At 39.4% G+C, this 21,445-nt stretch overlaps 1 protein-coding gene across 1 annotated transcript; it reads right to left on the bottom strand.

Annotated features, from left to right (window-relative positions):
* Positions 1–574: 574 nt before the first annotated feature.
* Positions 575–13,067, bottom strand: LOC5577986 (small G protein signaling modulator 3 homolog). The gene is made up of 3 exons (XM_001656675.2): positions 12,806–13,067; positions 11,776–12,740; positions 575–2,227 (listed from the first exon to the last, which is right to left on the bottom strand). Exons 1-3 carry the CDS (start codon positions 12,866–12,868, stop codon positions 850–852), a joined length of 2,406 nt encoding a protein of 801 aa, XP_001656725.1. The 5' UTR covers positions 12,869–13,067; the 3' UTR covers positions 575–849.
* Between the last annotated feature and the right edge of the window lie 8,378 nt (positions 13,068–21,445).

Here is a 21,445-nt window from a genome sequence, read left to right as displayed (position 1 = left end):
TAGAAATAGACTACCCAACAGAAGATATTGAAGTGTCGATTAAAATAAAATTTGTAAGCCTACCATTGCATTCGATGGTCAACATCGAGCAAATTTGGATCTTTGAACACGTAGGGTAGAAGCACCGGTTTTGGCCATGCGCCAGTTGTAGCCATAGTGGATTATACACCGTCTTTCATAGCCAATCAGCATGAAACCTTTTGTGTTCAGTAGTTTATATTCATATGATAGAGCTACATTCATTTACTCGTCCAAATTGATCCAAAACATAAGAAGAAACAATTCATTTTCCTTATAATTTTAACTCCCATACATCTAATTTGGCCAGGGCACTCCTAATTTGGCCACTAACATGAGAAATCAATGCAATTGGCCAAATTAGGAAGCGAAGTTAAATCTCTGGCCGAAACTGGTTCCGTTGGCCTATATTGACCAACGGGATTTTGAAAGCGAAAAAATGGTTGTAGCTCAGTTTTGATATTTTACACACATAATATGGATTGAAAGCTTACATTTGACATATTTGTAGTATAAATACGGCTTCCCATTAATTTTTTATTTACATTTTCTCTTAGGCTGGCCAAAACCGGTGCTTTTACCCTAGTTAAAAAGAATACTGCAGCAGACCAAAACCGCTGTCGATATAGGAATGGTGCTTAGGAGGAGATAAAATATAAAGGCATGAGTGAGTGGCTTCGGTCGGTAAACTTTAAGAAACGTTAATAAATTAAACGAAACTAAATAAATAAAAAATCTCACTTTGAAAGTTTAGACAACACATAAAATTTAAGGTGCTTCGTCCTTCGAAAGCACTTTGTTTCGCTAGCTACGGGTTAGAATCTCGTCTATCTAAAGATCCCACGAGAAGAGATGATGCTTGACGAGCATGTCGCGCACTCCGTCCTTGAGCGGTTGACTCTGGGTGGCCTCCCGCTTGGCCGGCAGCTCCCAGTCCGGGTTGAGGTTGAAGGCGAACTGCGATAGTAAGCGAAGTTCGCACTTGATCTGCACCCAGCCGGGCGAGTAGATGAAACTCCACGGTTGGTACCACTTGTGTACGATCTCCGAGCAGCTGCACAGCACTTCCATCCACAGATGCAGCACCTGCTCGTTGAGGCCGAGACAGATGAGGGAACGTAACTTTACGTCCATCTGGGCGTGAGCTGCATCGTGACTTTGGTTGACCGCTTGGACGCAACGGTAAAGCAGCTCTTCCGGAGTTAGAACCTTGCCGTCTTCGTCAAGGCGGTAGGTCTTGCATAAGACCAGACGGGAATAGACCGACTCGAAGTCTTTCTCGACTTCGCGGGTGGCGGCTTCTTCAATGAACAGCCACGGATGGCAAGGACCTCCAAGGAAAGACGGACGCTTCATGCCATGCTCGAGGACCTGCTTGATTGTTGGAGCTAAGGTTCCTCGGACCAGATCCGTAACCGTCTCGGAAATGGCGTCATCTCCCGCACAGCTGTACTGCTTGCTCCGTTCGTCCAGCAGTTCGACGAATTTCGCAGGAAACCAGCCACGTAATCCGTTCAACTCTCCCACCCAGCAATGTTCGTCTTTCTGGCTAATGATCGTTATGATATCGTTCTTCCTGAATCCCAACTCGTCATCATCGTGGCGCTCAAAGTCGTGCAGCGCCTTGGCCCGTCTACTACGCGTCCTCGACACGTTGATAAAGTTCTCGTGGTCCTTGGCGTGGCTATCCATGCTATAGTCCGCCACCAGCTTGATATGCGCGCTCAGCTTCGGTTCAATAGCCAAAAAGTGCCTCGCCACTTTGAGAATCGCCTCCCTCAGATCCACCAGAATCTCCGTCTGTCGAATGTTCTTGTTCTTCAGCTCATCATCTCCGTCGTCGTTCCCGAACAAAATCATCTGAAGCATCGATTTGGATTTCTTCACCTGCCTTCGAGCCAAATGTTGCTTCGGTAGATTGGAACCCGCCTCCGGATTACCAACCAGTCCTCCCTGATCGGCCATCAAATAAGCCAGATGACGGCGCCGGTGCGTTTCGATGACCATCGGCGACAGCGATCCTCCCACTTCCATCGAAATCGAGAACAGATGCTCCACATCGTCGATGTCGCCGGGAATGTCCGACAGGGAGTTGAATATCTGGGCGGAATTTTCGAGGTTTTTCAGCGAGGGCTCCTTGATCTTCAGCAACCCCAGCGTCAGCTGGAACAGTACGATCGATCCGTCGTAGAAGAACCAGTCCCAGATTCTGAAACAAGACAATGAAATGTTTTAGTCACACTTTTAACCATGGACAAACAGATGTAACAATGACAAAATTTTCATTCAAAGATCATTTTAAGTATGTACGCTCACGGCATAAAAATTAACAATATAGTACACCGTGATGTACGCTATGTTGTGAACCTCACAACTTGTTTTTAATTTTTATTTTATTTTTTCATTTCTTCCAAAAGTTTCCACAGGAATTCCAGAAATTACACAGTTTCCAGAAATTGCTTCAAAACTCCCTGTGGAAATTACTCCAGAAAATTTATGGATTCTTGTAGGTATTCCTCAATAAAATTGAAGCAAGGATTTCTCATAAACTTTCGTCCAAATTATCTCTAAGAGTTTATTTAGCGTTACATAAAGGAATTGCAGGGAATGTATGAGGAAATCACCCTTACAGGAGCTCATCATAAACTTCGTCATATATAACGTTAAAAATAGCTTTAGAGAGTTTTCAGAAATTTCTTCAATGACTTTGATTTTTTTTTTTCGATAATTCCCTGAAAAAATTACCGTTTTGACTCATATTCCGAACACTTAAGGCAAACACTGACTTCAAATGCATCTGATTGGCATAAATTGGCTAATATTTTGTAAATTTTAATTTCTTCGCAAAGTCTAACTGTTAGCTGTTGCGTGTACCGATAATAATGTTGATTTAGTTAGTTTTAGTAGTTTTTACGTAAAAGTATGGAACAACATTTTGATTCAAATGCCGAACACTGTGTTCATTCTGTCTTATTTCCCGAACACCTTGATTCAAATTCCGAACAGCACGAATAAACCGTATTCAAATGAATAATTTTGCAAATAAATTTATCTGAGATTGTTCTGCTGGCCTCAAACTAGATAATCATTACTACTCCCGCGGAATAAATTATATTGGAGACGTTAAAATTGAATTGCGATCGACTACCATTTTCTTGTTATTTGGTGACATATTTCAGCGAAACATTTCAACCAAATCGCCATACAAAAACCGAGTGTTCGGAATATGAGTCTGTTCGGAATTTGAGACAAAACGGTATTATTATTGTTGACTTCATTTGTGAGACTATCAATCTGTGTAGTTGGTTCGGCTCCATAAAAATCTAATGATAAACTGTAGGAGCCCCTCAGATTATTCATGTTTGCGCACACCGCTCATACGATTCCAGATCATATACTGAGTGCCCTCCTAAAATTTGAGCTCATTTGGATGGAAACTGAGACTGCATTGCCTTACGTAATAAATGGACCACCCCTATTCAATGATGACTACAGAGCAGCTTAATTACTATAGCCGAGGAGTTTCAATTCATACAAAAATCAAGAACTAATTACTGAGGCGTCCGATTTGAGTGCGATCTTCGGGAAAGTTGTAGCTGACGAATGTATCTAACAGTATCAGCGTAGCTCTAATTTTCCAGAGTGCATGAATTAGCGATGTTATTGATTGAATGAATTGCTTGCTTATCCCATTCCCATACAAACTTTGAAGGGCTTGTGCAGTCTCAGTTTTCATTCAAATGAGCCCAAATTTTGGAAGAACACTCAGAATTTGATCTAGAATCGGATGAGCGGTGCAGAGCAAATACAATTTTTTGAACCACCCTGACTATTCATAGATGATGTTGTAACTAGGGAACTAATTGGCAATTTTAGAAGAAAGGAAGAAAATAAAGGGTGTGTCTTTGGGTAAAGTCTAGATTCTGGCTATGATACTGGAGACCAAATCATTTGACTTTCTTGGGTCCTTTTGTTCGCTGGGTCAGTTTCTGTTTTCGAGGGTCTCATCGTAGTAAATGAGTATGGTATCGAAAAGTTTTGCTTCTCTAAGAAAGGCTATGAGATTTTATTTGTTGCCTGGATAAATTCTTTGAGAACTTCCTTGGGAAATTGTTGGAGGAATTCCGTTGTCCGAACGAAACGAAAAAAAAAATCGTCAACGAATCACTAAATGTAATCCTGATTTTTTTTTTTTTTTTGTAGGAATCATTATGAAAACTCTTGTACTGACTCCTGTTTGATTTCTTTTATTTGATTTGGTTTATATTTTTTTAAACGTTCCTATTGTTTAAGACAATCAGTCGCTACCAGCCCTGTTATATAAATAGGGATATATCGCCTGTAGGCGGGGCAAGTTGAGCACCTTTTGTTTGTGACCGAAGTTTTTCAATATTTTTTAGGATTCTGATGAATAACCTTAAATTGATACGACGGCCATAAATTTTACCTGAAGCATAAGAATCACAATGTATTGTCAAAATTACCTTCAGTAATAGAACAATCTTATGTAGATAATCTGAATCAAAACTTTTATCAAATTTGAAAACTATTTCGATTGTTTTGAGTACATCAATAAGTTTGTATCCTTGGTCAGAGCTAGTAGCGAGTCACTTCTTAGTGACTTGGTCACTTTTTTCGACTTGGTCGCAAAAAAGTCACTACTTGATACCAGAGTCTATGGATGGAGAGTTGCGCGAAGGGTGAAACCAAATCTACCTATCGAACTGTCAAACCTTCTTCCTATCGAGCAGACCAGCAAATGTGATACAAATTAATCAATTCAATGACCTGGAATTTTCTGGAAGGCCAGGGAATGTCAGGGAATGTTATTTTCAAAATTGAGTCAACACCCTGATGAAGAAAAGGAACATTGATACAAGTATTATTAAATTGGTTCTCACCATGCTTGCAAAAAGAGAAATCACTTCAGAGCTGGGAAATTGAGAACAATAAAGGGTGATGGCCAACTGGTTATCCACCAAAAAGTATGAATTATAAGATTTATAATTCCAAACCCTTCTATCAGTAAAAAGCTACTGGAACCACTAGAACAGGGATGCCCAACGTACGGCCCGCGGGCCGCGACCGCGGAGGGTTCGAAGATTCTTCCCATGTTTGGCCCGTTGCCTATTCTAGTAACCCGAAGATAGAATACACCAAGACTAACTGTTTTAGTTTTTAATATAGTTTGAAGCTGATATTTTAGTTTGGTAATTATTAAAAATGCTTGTTGATCTTTTTCAATACTTGATTTTATCTTCTTCTTCTTTCTGGCGTTACGTCCCAACTGGGACAAAGCCTGCTTCTCAGTTCTTATGAGCACTTCCACAGTTATTAACTGAGAGCTTTCTTTGCCAATTGACCATTTTTGCATTCGTATATCGTGTGGCAGGTACGATGATACTCTATGCCACATATCTATGCCCTGGGAGTCGAGAAAATTTCCAACCCGAAAAGATCCTCGACCATTGGGATTCGAACCCACGACCCTCAGCTTGGTCTTGCTGAATAGCTGTGCGTTTACCGCTACGGCTATCAGATTCAAATTTCAAATCTCAAATTCTGGGCGTTTTGCAGCCAGATTATAAGCAATTTTTTTATTTAATTTTAATAACGGTTGAAATTGTTCTACGCAAAAAGCTAACAAGAGAAGATTGATTTAAGGATTATTATAAAAACAAGTTACAATTATAAGATTAATATTACTGGGATCACAACAACAATGTTTCCACCGTGACTTCCTTCAACTTTCAATAAATGAAGCCACAACATAACTCATAGCCAAAAAGCTAAATTTCACGGAATCATAGGTCGATAGTCTCACAAAATCCTGAAAATAAATTTTACAACACCTGTGCGTGATTCAAACAGAATCCTTGGCAGGATTGCTGAAAAGAAAACCTTTTCCGCGGGTTTCTTGTACAGGATTTCTCTTAAGAACTCTTGACATGATTTAACATTGGCAACTCAACAAAATTTTTGTTGAATAAGATTAAAACAAATCATACTTCAGTTGAAATACTAATAATTAAGCTTAATAAGCTATATTTCAGCTACCAATGTTACTTATGAAGACTAGCACAGAATCTTCTACAGGATTCTTCAAGCCGGTTTTTTCGACGTTATTTTCTCAAACCAAGAGGCAATATTATGTTCGGCATAACATTAAAGAAAACATGGTGGTGGTTGGTCCCTAGTGATAAATCCTACCTCCGTTCTGGTCACGATCTTCAGATTATCGTGATTCGTCAACATTCGTATTGATAAAGTGGGAGGACAGAAGTAAAATTTGAAAGAAACGAATGCCAGAACAGGTATCCACCGGCAGTGCCGTAGCGTGCTATTGGCCAGGTTGGCACCCGCCAAGGGCGTCAGCTCTGAAGGGGCGCCAAAATGCCAAAATTTTGGAAAAGACTTATCCAATGAGTACCAAATTCAAGGTGAAAAATTGAAGACATTCCTGATATTTTAACAATATGTGTTGAAAGCATCTCAAAAGATTTCAGTGTTCATAACTTAAAGATTCTTTAGAGAAGTTCATGAAATTATCAATATAAATTCCTTGAATTTGTTTTGAAATATCTTCGATGTTTTTTGAAATTTATTTTCTATTCTTTTAAACTTAGCATACGAGTATGTTTTACAGCCAGAATGTAACTACATTTTTTTTGTTATAATAGACTCTTTCAAAATGAGAACAAACAAGGTTTTTTTCTATAAATAAGAAAAAATATTTGCACCACATCTTTCTCTCGCACGCCTTTTAAGCCGTTTGACAGGCAAAACTATATTTATAATAAACTGCTGCTCTTCAGCAAAGTTCGTCAAACACAACTATTAAAATTCTGGAAGAAAACTCTACGAAAAAATCTTTTTAAATAGGGTATTGTTGTTATACAATCTTAAGCAAACATTGGCAAGGATCGTTATAAGACACTCTGCAGGATATCACAGAATTAAAGACTGGATTCACACATGATTAGGGTTTTAGGAGAACCTAGTGATCCTTTATATGAGAGATAAGCGGAAGTAAACAGAATGATTTGGTAACAGACCAGCAGTGCTGAGTTTGATCGGCGTCAAGAATCATATTGTAACACGGACATGACTTCCTCATTGCTTGAAAGTGTATTTTGATTCGTTATAGATCATTGAGCTACATTTCCAAACTGCAGCAGGAAAAATCAACAACTAAATATTGCATTGACAAAAAATCAAAAAAGGAAAATATTTCCGATTTTTTGCTCTATGCAAAACAACTTTTACCAAAATAATTTCAATAATTTACATTACTTCTCAAGCAATGTTCATAACGCATGTTCGTTTGGCTCACGCTTTGACAGAAATGTCGGCTTCCGCGAATCTCTCTTATAAAGGATAACTAGGAGAACCTGCATATTTTCTGCAGCTTTTTACTCATAGTAATGGAAGGTTCATGGAGGTGAAACATTCTGCCATTTAGCCGACATACTTTTATGCGAGGAAGTTGTATACGAATTCCGAGCTCAGACAGTTTGAAAAACCGATCATTACGAAAAGAATGAAGCTGTTCAAAATACTACCCATCCCTTTTATCACATAAAATTGTGGACATATCTATTAATTTTAACATAACAGTTGGTGTCATTTTGAAAGAATACTAGCCAGAATACTTTAAACTAATATCTGAGTATAATTGTGTGAAAATCCTGACCGCAAAAATCATATTGTACTGGGCACAATTTCATAGAATCTCCTGACGGAATCCTATACAAAACTCTTACAGGGTCCTGACAGGTTTATCTTCAGAATCCTAAACAGAATATTTACACCAATATTTTGACAAACTAAGTAAAAACCATCCAAAAAATTAAATTTAATGATATTGAGATTTGTTATGAATACAACCCAACCCCGCCTTTAGACGGGGTAAACTTTGGAATTTTGTGTATTTTTTCGTAGCTCGGAAATCGAAATGATTTTATTTTTGGCTTTAACCTTGACTCATAACACGCATATAAGAAATTTTTTTTTATGATTTTTGAATCTTATTTGTATTATTGAAAATTGTTCGAAAAATTGTATTCTTATATAACCTACAAATGCCTGGGATTCATTTAACGTGTATTATAAAAAATCGTAACTTTTATATTTTTCTACGATCAACCTATCACAGAAGAAGAGCCTGATGGTATTGAAATAATTTCAAATCTGTTTTTCCGTTAGTTACACGGAAAATGAAAAATGTTCAAAAAAAAATTATTAAAAAAATCATATTTTCAAAAGTATAGTAAAAACTCAAATTTTTATTATTGTCCAAAATCAGTAATCAGAAGAGGCTTCAAGAAAAAATTTAAAAGAATAGGGATGTTCAAAAATAAAAATAATAAAAATCAAAAATCAAAATTCATATATTTGCGAAGAAAAATAATTCATTGCCCAAACAGTGTTTAGAATGATTTAAGATAACGAAAAATAATATTTAGATCGAAAACAAAAATTTGGGTATTAGAGGGTTAAAGAGATCAACTGTTGATTTCTACTAAAAAATGTATCAAGAAATTTCAAAAAAAAATAATAATAATAATAATTCTACAATACCGAAAATAATCTGTATAAGTAAGTAAACCTAAAAAATTGGCTGTGCCTCCAACGGACTCTTTATTTTTGCTCAATGCATTTCACTAATATTCAAATCTAAAATGTTTGCCTAATGTAAAACTACTGGATGTTTCTGCAATTTTGTTTGATGCCAATTTTATGTAATCTCATCAACAAACTTATATACACGACTCTCAGTCAATTTTTGTTTAAGTCTGATCAACAGTTAAATGTATGTTTTTAATGTAAATGAACACTTAAGCTTTAGCATAATACTTCTTTAGTGTTTCTGGTGACGAGTTCATATAGAAGCCGCTGTCGAATTTCAAAAAGAAACCTTTTGGAATTTTCAAGAATGGACGTAAACTTGTTTCAACGAACAAATAAAAATATTTTGGCTTTGACTTTCACTAGAGGGCGCTCAAATGAAGGTTCGCCAAGGGCGCCATTAGGCAACGCTACGGCTCTGTCCACCGGCGACGCCAAACGGACCAACGTAATGTGGTGTAATTTGGAATTTGTGGATTGAATACTGACACCTATATTTTTTTTTGCCAAGCATCAATATGGATGACTCTCGAGGATTGCTTAACGTAAAAGGGGTTATGACAAGGTTGTGGATTTACTGGGTAAATCCATCACATTGGGGTTATGACTTTGTGTCTAGTCAGGAATAGGGTCTGATTGGTATGGTAGAATGCAATAGAGTTCGGAATTGATAGACAGACTTTGAGGAAAGAAGTTTTCAACGTAAGGCAGCAGCACCTTGGAACTTGGGGGCGCAGATCTGGAGAGTTGGGCAGCTGTTCAAGCTGGGTTACATTATGTAGAAAGTGGAATCTGCTTTGCCGCGCACAAATTATGGGAAGTATTTGAAAATGGCTTCTTGTTTAGATTGTGTAACGCAAGAGAGCATTTTTAGCTCTGCGTTATATTAGGAGGTTATTATAGTACAGGGTTTACTGATGACTGTGTAGGTATTTTAAGGGTGATTGAATGAAAGTTTTGTTGAGGGTAGTTATTGTTGAATTTTAGCATTTCGTAATTGTTTTGAAATGTTTGTCGTACAATGAGAAAGAATTTTGGGGTATTTGTTTGGTTATTATTTGCGCTTTTGCACTTGTAAATGTTTTATTTAATAGAGATACTTTGTGTTAGGGAAGTGTAGGAGGATAAATTATAATTTATTAGAATTTTCTGATAGAGGCAGAGTTCACATGTTACTTAGGTATTGGAAAGCAAATGAGAACCACATTAAATAATAGATAAACACTAATGCTCATATTTTTATATTTTTATATTTTCATTTCATCGCGGTCCTCATTGCCCGAGCGGAGACGATAAAACTCGAGTTGGATATAATCGACGCAACTACGATACGGAAAAGAAACAGATGAGAAACTATCGATACATTTATTTAACTATAAAAACCACGTTTTAACGTAATAACTTTATTTATTTCTTCTCGTTTCAGCAATCCAACAGCCAAACCATCTCTACTATCTTTTTCATTTCCTCTTCGTTACATTTATAGTCCCTCTGGTACTGAATCGAATGACGCATTCCGCTTTTTATCAGCGCTGTCTTTGCTGTACGTTGAGCATGGTGTCGGAGGTGGTGTGCTGTGTAAAACATCTGATGTGCTACACGGCACGCTACTTCCGGCATTTTGTTGGCGCGCGGGAGTGGGCAGTGCTGGTGATGATGTGGAGGGCGCTATTCGGTTTAGTGCCAGAGGGACTATATCTATTTAATGTATCTGAAACTTGTGGGACCGCTTTAAATACCGGCGCCTGCTTGTGGAAGATCCCGGTGTGCTAAACGGTATAGGACATGTTAACGGGGGAGGCTTGGTAGGTCCTCACCTAGCCCGTGTCTAGATAGGCGGACGGTTACAGTTATTTTCTCAAACCAAGAGGCAAGGTTATAATATAACCCTATGTGACATTTTTATAGAATCTGTAATAGAGTTTTGAACAAGTTTTTTTTTTTAATACTGATTAACATTTTCAAGGATTTTAAAAAGATTATTGGGTCCTGATTCCTTGAAACGATTCTTTTAATATCCTAGACATTTTCACCAAGTTTTTCGTAAAAGTTTGATCAGGATTTCAACATATCCCGCATAGTTCTAATAATACTAGATTGGATTCTGACAGGATTCGAAATATGATTCGGCGGTCCAAAATTTCTGGAGTAGATACTTCAAAAAATGTGGACAAGATTATTACATAATTCTAAAAAGGCCTCTCACAATATTCTGTAGGATACTTAGTAGCACCTATCTGTTTTACGATTTCTCCAAATAGAAAGATTTTTGGAACTTCATTATCTTACTTTTCCCAGACTTCATGCAAATATGAGTGTATTTAAAAATATGGCCCGCCACACAAATTTTTTTCTGCGATTTGGCTCGCGGTTCAAAAAGGTTGAGCAGGGCTGCACTAGAACTCAACAAGAAAGTTATTTGTACATATAGTGACCTAGTAACCGGAAACTGCCCGAGCAGATATCATTTAAAAAACATCGACCAGCTTGAGAATGATATCTGTCGTTTCTGTAACATGGAACGAGAAACCTCGGGTCATCTGCTCTGCAGTTGTAATGCTTTATACAAGTGTAGATTTGAATTCCTTAACAATTTCTCTATGCAACTTAGAGAAATTTGGACCGCGAATCCTGGAAAGGTAGCCACCTTTCGCTTTCATAAATGCAATTCTTACTGGCTGGGAAAAGACGCGTCCTCGGCTGTTCACTTGATAAATCAACCTATGAGTTGCGAATAGGGTATACCACAAAAGTTCAACTTAATGGACGCAGTGGTTCTACGCCCCAACAAAAATAATCCCTGTGCTGAAAAAAATTCCTTAGAAACTTCATGAGAAGACCTTGCTTGAATTCATTGAGCAATTCCTGGAAGAGTTCTTGGATTTAGTGGGAAAATCCCTGGTGAATGTTTTGAAGGTATTCCTGTAATAATTCTTGACGGAATCCTATATGAAAAACGAAAAGAGGAAGATGAACGTAAAAACTCCTGGTGGTATGCTTGTAGGGTTTCTTGTGGTTTTAGAAACTGAACATGTGTGCGAGCTGTTCGAATTTCCAGGTAGAAATCGACCCTACGCCCTAATTTGTACCTTTGTCAGGGAAGGTTACCAAAAAGCCATCGAAACTCACCTCAGCAGAATCTTCATGTGCACCACGCTCGCGAACAGCGTCAGAAACCAGTGCAGCGTAATGAGCGAAAGTTCAATGTCGTGACTCTTGAGCGTTTCGTCCACCACGCTCAGATAGTTCCCGATCAGCGTCTGCATCACTCTTTGGTCCGCCTGAATGCCGAGCAAGGTCGACGAGTAATACGAAGCCGGCAGCAAATCCTCCACAATGGTAGCCATCATCCAGAATGCGTCTTCCTCTTCTAGGAGCAATAAGAGGGACGCGGCAATCACTCCCGTCCCCTGGCAATATCCAATGTCCGGATAGAGCCATGCAATGCCCCGCAAAATCCGACGCAATCGCGGAACTCCGGTGCTGCTCAACGAACTGAAGCAAGCATTCGTCGGCATGATGCGCAGCAAATCCTTCTCAATCTGCTTCGACGTCATCAGGGCATCATTCTCCGAAGCTTTCACAATCTCCTGGTAGGATGTTTCGGATTTGAGCTTCTTCTGGAGTGCTCCGGAAAGCCTCATCCACATCTGAGGCCGCAGCGAATGGGGAATTCCTGCCCGTACCATGTTCCTCAGCTTCTCCGTTCGTGGAAGCACCACGTCCACGCTTTCCCAGGTCAGCTCCGTGGCCTCTTTATTGTGCGAGAACTCCAAATGGGCAATCCACTGCAAACGCTGGGCAGGATCCTCCATAAAAGGAATGCTCAACAGCTTGTTCGAACTCTGCTCCGGGCCATCTTCCTCCTCAACGCGGAATCCGAACTCATCGAACCGGTAGTCCGGCTGGTGATTCGGCGGTTCATTCGGATCCGGCTGGCCCAACTTGGCCAGAATGTCCTGGGGCCACATCGACGGAGTCAGCGCCGAGAATGGCCCGCCTGCCGTTGGGCGCAAACCCTCACTAATGTGCAGTCCTTCCGTGAGTTCCACCAGCTCCCCATCGTCCTCCGAGTTGGCTGATTCCAGTTTTTTCTAACAGTACAAAACAAGAAAAATCGTTCAAATCCCAATCGGCCCACGTAAAACCCCACTCTTACCATATGCTCATCTTTGCCCACGTATCCTTCGTGATCTCGATTTCCGAACAAGGATTTGGCCATTTAGCGAATGGAATCCGACGGGACAGTGCACTTGCTAGGGCTGGCCCTAGTTTAAATTCCTTACCGTAAACGGAATGTATTGATTAAACAGACTGATAGAAATTAATTTCTGGAGAAAATTCGGATGTAAACATCACCAGCTTGCGAAAGTTTTTCGATAAAAATCTCTCCTGCTGACTTTTTGACGGCTCGAAAATTTTGACACGTAAATAATGCACCCGCCACTGAAAAAGAGCAAAGTCTCGACTTTGATTTTTCATAAGGGCTTAAATCTCGAAGCCCGATTTTGTTATTTCTAGCGTGTGCTAGAATAAGGGCGTAAGTCGCATGATCGATTTCTCTTCATCGATCCTCTCTTCTGTGAATAAAGGCGACAAGATGCAAGTTTGTCAGCATTTTTTCACCTCAGGATGCAAGATTGCATCGCTGCCTAGCGTCCTGAGGTAAAAGAATACTAACGAACCCGCATCTTGTCACCTTTATTCACAGAAGAGAGGATCGATGAAGAGAAATCGATCATGTGACTGTATTGTCAAAATTGGTACCCTATTGTATTTAGTAACAATTTGTGTATTGTTGTACAATACAAAAACTATTCAACGAACTGTATTTCAATTGGTGGTGAAAAGTATAGAATTTGTATTTTATATGGATTGTCCCCCAACTTACCGGATATTCGTGCCAACAGTAGGAAAAGAATTTTATCTCCTATAGAAGTAAAGATATTTATCATGGTTGCATTCGTCGTAACAGCTAATGTTAAGTGACTTCTACAAAACTACTTAGTTTTACTTTTTGAATATTTCTCACCCAACATTTCTTGCTTGCGGAACTTGTTTTGCTTACTTCTTTCAGTCAAGCTACATAGAAAAAAGCAACAGTTTTTTTACGCGAAAATAGGAATTTGACCAAAATTGTAAGGTATAAAACCAATAAAAAACAATACAGTATTCTGTTACAATATATTAGGGTTCATTCATTTATTTCATAACGCTAAAAATGACCAATTTTGACATCCACCCACCCCTTCGTAACGCTTTTTGTATGAATATTCTACGAATTTTGTATGAGCCGTAACATCATGAATACACCCACCACCCCCTTTAGCGTTATGAAATTTGTGAATGAGCCCTTATATTGTTTTTAAATTGTATATTCAAACAAGAATAATGTTGCTTCGACATTCAATTACAGTACGCTGTATTGTATCCAATATGTTAGGGCCCATTCACAAATTTCATAACGCTGAAGGGGGTGGGTGGGTGTTTTCATGATGTTACAGCTCATACAAAATTTCAAAAATATTCATACAAAAAGTGTTACGAGGGGGTGGGTGGGTGTAAGAAATGATCATTTTTAGCGTTATGAAATTTGTGAATGAACCCTTATATTGTACATTGATGGTTTACTCCATTCACTAAATGGTACGTTTGTATCCGAGTGGGCATCTTATTTTTGAGGACATCATACATTTATTCAAGAAACATCATAGAAAACAATATTGGGGAGAGGATAATGGCTTATCAGGAATAAATTGTCCTATGCTCCAATCAAAGCAATGCCCTTCAAAATCTGAACCGCAATGAATCATTAAATTAACCAAAACAGCCGCTATGGAAAGCATAGATAGCGCCATCATAGCCTTGTGTGTTTGACAGAACAGCATAAACCACAAGCCTGTTTAAACCGTAACACATACCCTTTTGAACCTACTCCTTCCTAAACAGACATACAGCTGCCTCTTCAATCTGATGCCTACGAATTAGAAGCTTCGACAAGAAAACTATTTAAGGCTCATTCATTTATTTCATAACGCTGAAATTGGCCATTTTGGACTCCCACCCACCCCCTTGTAACGCTTTTTGTATGAATGTTATTAAATTTTTGTATGGGCCGTAACATCGCTAGGACACCCACCCACCCCCTCTAGCGTTATGCAATTTGTGAATGGGCCCTTACTATTATAGACAGGTTTGCTGCCAACATTTAGCCTTGTCGTCGAACTTACTATCCAAGGGTGGATTTGAGGTTTTTTGAAATGATAGTTACCCAAATAGCGATATCCGAAACTAAAACATAAATCCAAGGTATCCGCTGAAAAGAACGTTGGTCCCTCTTGGAACGATTTTGGGTGAAGTGGCAGCTTTTCCTAAATTTATGGAAGGTAGAGTTTGACACTTCAAAAAGGACAACAGTTAGATGGAGCCTGGGAGTGGAGCAAGCCATAAATTAAAAATTGGCTGAGTGTGCATTTAAATGCATTTCAATGCATGCAATTTTTTTTTTAATTTATCAGATGCATCAGAAGTGATCCACCCCTTGATAAAGACATTTACATCGTTCTAAGAGCAGAGTCGGCAGTTCTAAGAGAGGTCGCATGCTCACTACATGCGGAGGGGACACGTCCCCCGACAATATTATAGAGAGAATGTGTGCGGATGCCGAGTGCTGGAATGCAGTAACTACGGCTGTCACTCACATTATGTTAGAATTGCAGCGTCTATGGCGCGCCGACCAAGAGTTGGCTGCAGAGGATTAGCCCTGCCGAGGCTGGTCCCTTGTAACATTGTTTAAGTCGGCTAGGAGAAGCAGTTTGCCTAGGCTACTTCTGCTACACGTGTTGTGCTATATGCACTGGTCCCTTCCCGAAGAAATACCGTAAGGTGGTTCCGGGGAGATGAGGGTCTGAGTCCAAGGGTCATGTCGATGCACTGTTCACCACTTGAGCAATTCTAAATGAATTGCTCATGCACAGTGCATAGGCTGGTTTTAGCGGGTCGTCGTTGGTGCGTCATCCCCGCATTCCCTGAGTTATCTTCTCAGGGGATCTGTTTGCAGATTTCCCCCTTGTAAAAAACAAAAAAAAAAAAAAAAAAAAAAGAGCAACCTCAACGGTGCGCGACTAAACTAAATTACATAGCGCAGTGTTATTACCAAGATCATTACGCAAGTGGAATCCTTGAACCCGGAAACCTAGGGATTCCACCCGGAATCCTTGGGATACCACCCGGAATCCTTGGGATTCCACCCGGAATCCTTGGGATTCCACCGAGAATCCTTGGGATTCCACCGGGAATCCTTGGGATTCCACCGGGAATCCTTGGGATTCCACCGGGAATCCTTGAGATTCCACCGGGAATCCTTGGGATTCCACCGGGAATCCTTGGGATTCCACCGGGAACCCTTGGGATTCTTCCGCCCGGAATCCTTGGGATTCTTCCACCCGGAATCCTTCGGATTCCACCGGGAACCCTTCACTCAAGAAAACAGCTCCCTGGAATACATGTGCAGTTGCACATACCTGGTTCGATTTAGCTATTTCATTATTTCCATTTGTATCATATAAGCAGTATATCATTAGCGAATACCTTACATTAGTGTGGCTCTTACATATCATTTGAGTCACATTTAACGTATGTGCAAGCTTCATACCGTTCAAAGCACATTGCGTAAACAAAAATGGCAGCTGGAAGGAAAGCTTTTCGCAGTTTCGCTCTGGAGTTGTGATTACCAGGAGGGCCCTTAACTGCAATAGAATATATATGACGTTAAAATGGAGAACATAGAGGATATGAATCGAAGAAAGTGTTGTGGTACCGGAAAAGGTAGCCAGCAACAATGCTACATGAAACGACACAACAAGGTAGACAATCATCACCTGATGACGATTGTCTACCAGACTGTATCGGTTGTACAGCTACCACAATATTTAATATATTATTTCATCGGAATCACTAACAAATTCCAACTTTTTAAAAGTTCGGAAGTTAGTTGTGATTTTATTCAGAATATCTCTGATCCATGAAGAAAATCACCCCTTCAAGTAATGTGTATTTTAAATGCATTTGATAAAAGTGAAACATGAAATGTATGTGTTAGGTCCATTGATTACATTTGAGTTAATCATGCTTTCAATGAAAAGAAACTTTGGCGATAGTGTATTGACTTCGCACATACTCTCCATGTGCAAACCCCCATTGCAAAAATCCATGTAGGTTGGCACATGAATCAAATAGGAACTTTATCTTGAGTGTTGGGATTCCACCGGGAATCCTTGGGATTCCACCGGGAATCCTTGGGATTCCACCCGGAATCCTTGGGATTCCACCCGGAATCCTTGGGATTCCACCCGGAATCCTTGGGATTCCACCCGGAATCCTTGGGATTCCACCCGGAATCCTTGGGATTCCACCCGGAATCCTTGGGATTCCAAATGGAATTCTTTTGATTTCGACAGGCATACTTGGGCATCCGACTGGAATCCTTGGTAATCCTTGGGATTCCGACGGGAATTCTTGGGATTCCGAAGAGAGTCCTTGGGATTCCGACTGGAATCCTTAAGATTCCAAATGGAATGCTTTCACTCAAGATAAAGTTCCTATTTGATTCATGTGCCAACCTACATGGATTTTTGCAATGGGGGTTTGCACATGGAGAGTATGTGCGAAGTCAATACACTATCGCCAAAGTTTCTTTTCATTGAAAGCATGATTAACTCAAATGTAATCAATGGACCTAACACATACATTTCATGTTTCACTTTTATCAAATGTATTTAAGATACACATTACTTGAAGGGGTGATTTTCTTCATGGATCAGAGATATTCTGAATAAAATCACAACTAACTTCCGAACTTTTAAAAAGTTGGAATTTGTTAGTGATTCCGATGAAATAATATATTAAATATTGTGGTAGCTGTACAACCGATACAGTCTGGTAGACAATCGTCATCAGGTGATGATTGTCTACCTGGTTGTGTCGTTTCATGTAGCATTGTTGCTGGCTACCTTTTCCGGTACCACAACACTTTCTTCGATTCATATCCTCTATGTTCTCCATTTTAACGTCATATATATTCTATTGCAGTTAAGGGCCCTCCTGGTAATCACAACTCCAGAGCGAAACTGCGAAAAGCTTTCCTTCCAGCTGCCATTTTTGTTTACGCAATGTGCTTTGAACGGTATAAAGCTTGCACATACGTTAAATGTGACTCAAATGATATGTAAGAGCCACACTAATGTAAGGTATTCGCTAATGATATACTGCTTATATGATACAAATGGAAATAATGAAATAGCTAAATCGAACCAGGTATGTGCAACTGCACATGTATTCCAGGGAGCTGTTTTCTTGAGTGATTGGATTCCGACGGGCATCCTTTGGATTCCGACGGGCATCCTTGGGATTACGACTGGAATCTTTGGCAATCCTTGGGATTCGGACGGGAATCATTGGGATTCCAACCGAAATCCTTAAGATTCCGACTGGAACCCTTTGAGATTCAGGCTGGAATCCTTGGGATTCCTATTGTAATCCTTGGGATTGCGATTGGAATTCTAACCGGAATCCTTGGGATTCCGACTGGAATCCTAGGGATTCCAAATGGAATCATAAGGATTCCGACTGGAATTGTTGCTGATCCGATTGGAATCCTTGCGAATACCACTTGAGTTTCAGTAATCTCAAGGAATCCAGTCGGAATCCTTATATGATTTCAGTCGGAATCCTTGGATTGAACCCTTTTTTGACTGATACTTTCGTTCGATTTTATGAAATTGTTGAAATTTCTAGTTTACTAAAAATATGTGGCGCATGCAAAATATTGCTTAACGATTTTAACGGCAAAAACTGCCTTTTCACTTTGATCGTTTCTCGTATAACTTATGATCTCGCCCTAAAAGCCATTGGTAACCATGTGTGTAGCTCATTGTTTCTGAGCATTTGAATGGATTTACACGTTGTTTAACAACTCTATGGTGAAGAAAGGATCATTATCTACCTACCAGTGATGTTGATTTGGATGTTTGTTCCTTCACTTGCTAAGAAACAACGAGCTACACACATGGTTACCAATGGCTTTTAGGGCGTTATCTAGATCTCAGAGTATGCGAGATTTGCTCCATTTTTACTTGGGCCTTAATAACTGTGGATGTGCTCATAAATCCGAAAAGCAGGCCCTGTCTCAGTTGGGAAGTAATGCCAGAAATAAGAAGAAGAAGATATCTTCAGATATTCATCCGTGTATTCCTAAGGATTTCTCTGAATTGTTCGTTCAGAAATTTGTTTGAGATTTCAACCAGAAATTTTATTGGGAATATTTTTAGAAAACTATCCAGAGATTCCTCCCAACTATTCTTAGAAATTCTTCAACAGATTTATCCAGAGAATACCAAAAGAGATGTTTAAAAAAATCTAACATGGACTTCTCCTGAAAGTGCGGGATCGTTGTACCGTTATACCTGAGACGAGACGAAGTCGGTCTTCTTTTTCTACGGTTGCTAAGATTTTCTTCTTCGATTCTGTGTTTACACAAATTTTTGAGCAAGATGTTCAAGCTTTTACATGAACTAAATGGCAAAGATGATTTGCGATTGTATCGTTCCAAGTTCAGAAAACCTTTCAAAGTTAAATTTCATATCCGCAAACGCAGTAAACATTGCAGTAACAAATGTTTAGCTTGTTTCGATTTAGTTTCGTCAGTGCAAATTAAATGAAAATATTTCGCTGAATTAAGTTTTCTAGAAATTATTCCAATACTTTCCACATATTCGCCCACAAAATCAACTGGCTGCATCTGACGTTTCGTGACAGCGAAATCTGGGCTGCATATGACGTTGCTTTTTTTCCTCTTCGCGAGTCTCGTCTCAGATTTATATAGAACACACGAGAATGATCAAAACCTGAGACGAGACTCGCGAAGTCGGTCTTCTTTTTCTACGGTTGCTGAGATTTTCTTCTTCGATTCTGTGTCTACACAAATTTGTGAGCAAGATGTTCAAGCTTTTACATGAACTAAATGGCAAAGATGAATTGCGATTGTATCGTTCCAAGTTCAGAAAACCTTTTAAAGTTAAATTTCATATCCGCAAACGCAGTAAACATTGCAGTAACAAATGTTTAGCTTGTTTCGATTTAGTTTCGTCAGTGCAAATTAAATGAAATATTTCGCTGAATTAAGTTTTCTAGAAATTATTCCAATACTTTCCACATATTCGCCCACAAAATCAACTGGCTGCATCTGACGTTTCGTGACAGCGAAATCTGGGCTGCATATGACGTTGCTTTTTTTCCTCTTCGCGAGTCTCGTCTCAGCGTTATACCAAAGGAAATTTTAGAGTAATCAGAATCCTTGGATTGCAATCGGAATCTCAAGACTCGGGGAATGCCTCTTGCCAGTTAAAAAAAAACTTTGAACGCTTTTCATGGTGGAAAGAGAAACAATAATTCCGCATAATGCTCAATCAATGATTTATAGCGATCACCACAAACCAAAAAAAAATACAGATGTTCCCTTATGACTTTCAATGAAGTCGGTTTTGTTTTTGTTTCGAAAGAAAATCTTTTTTCTCATTTCTATCTTTCCACTTGCTCGTTTCAGTTTCGCATGTTCCAATATTGTGCTCTGCAAGATAAATCCACGTAATGCGATTATCTGAAAATGTCGATATACGGTCGCAGTAGTAATGAAAATCACCAAATGTTTTAGATTTAGCAAATTTGAAATATTTGTGTCCTTGAACGACGAAAAAATCCAAGCCTACTTGAATTTTGACGTTGCGTTTGAATTGCGCGCATATCTTCTGCGCGTTACCGCCGCCGCTGGATGTGGATTTAATATAAGCGCCGCAATAACGTTCACGATGAAAAAGCCGTGAACGCCTCCGAATTTCAGAGTGCTTAGAAACGGTTAGATGCACTTGGAAACGGATAGATAATGTTAGGTAAAATTGGAACAAATATTGCGGGATCAACGGTATTCAGTAGCGGTTTGAAGATAGTTTTCTGCAAAATCCGTCACTGCCGCCCCCTTGAATGGATCATTGAAGGTAGTTTTTGCAAGTGCTCACCGCATCAAAACAAAGGCGTCACTGTATATGGGATTTAACATGGTGACAGCATTGCTGTTCTGTTAAACATACAAGCTACGATGGCGCTATCTATGCTTTCCATAGTGGCCGTTTTGGTTATTTTAATGATCCATTCAATCCATTTTTTCAGGTTTGGATACAGAAGGTCAAAGGGACAAAAGGTTGTAAATGATTTGCTTGGTTGGCTTTTTTTTCATTTTTTTAAGGTTTTCGACCTTGGGTTCCTTATCCAGCTTTTTACGAGCACTAATGGCTGCCGCAAATAGGACAGCTTTCTGATAGGGATCATACGATTTGACGTTTAGCTTGGGTCCGTTAAATAGAAAACGACCCAAGTCAAACGTCAAATCGACTTATCCCTAACAGAAAGTGAGCTTGTTTGCGGCAGCCATTAGCGATTTTAAAAACCTGGATATTTTATTCTGCCAGCGTCTTATGAAGTTTCATCTTTCGATTTTTAACAGCACTTAGGACACTCATGCTGTTACGTTCCAAACATTCTTGTAAGAATTCATCACTCACCTTTCAGGTGAAACTTTGTTACCTAGCGATTACTGATGATGATAATGATGATACTTATACTGGTGTTAGTGTTGCATTCCGTTTGTCCTGCTTTTTCCAAACATTCCCTCTCGCTCTGCCGAATGCCTTTTCCCTATACAGCGACTCAGCGCGTAAGTACGTGTATGCGTGACACCGATCAACCT

This window comes from Aedes aegypti, chromosome 3, assembly GCF_002204515.2.
Source record: "Aedes aegypti strain LVP_AGWG chromosome 3, AaegL5.0 Primary Assembly, whole genome shotgun sequence".
NCBI lineage: Eukaryota > Metazoa > Arthropoda > Insecta > Diptera > Culicidae > Aedes > Aedes aegypti.
Note: the sequence above shows the minus strand (reverse complement) of the source record. Positions and strands in the feature narration are given on the sequence as shown.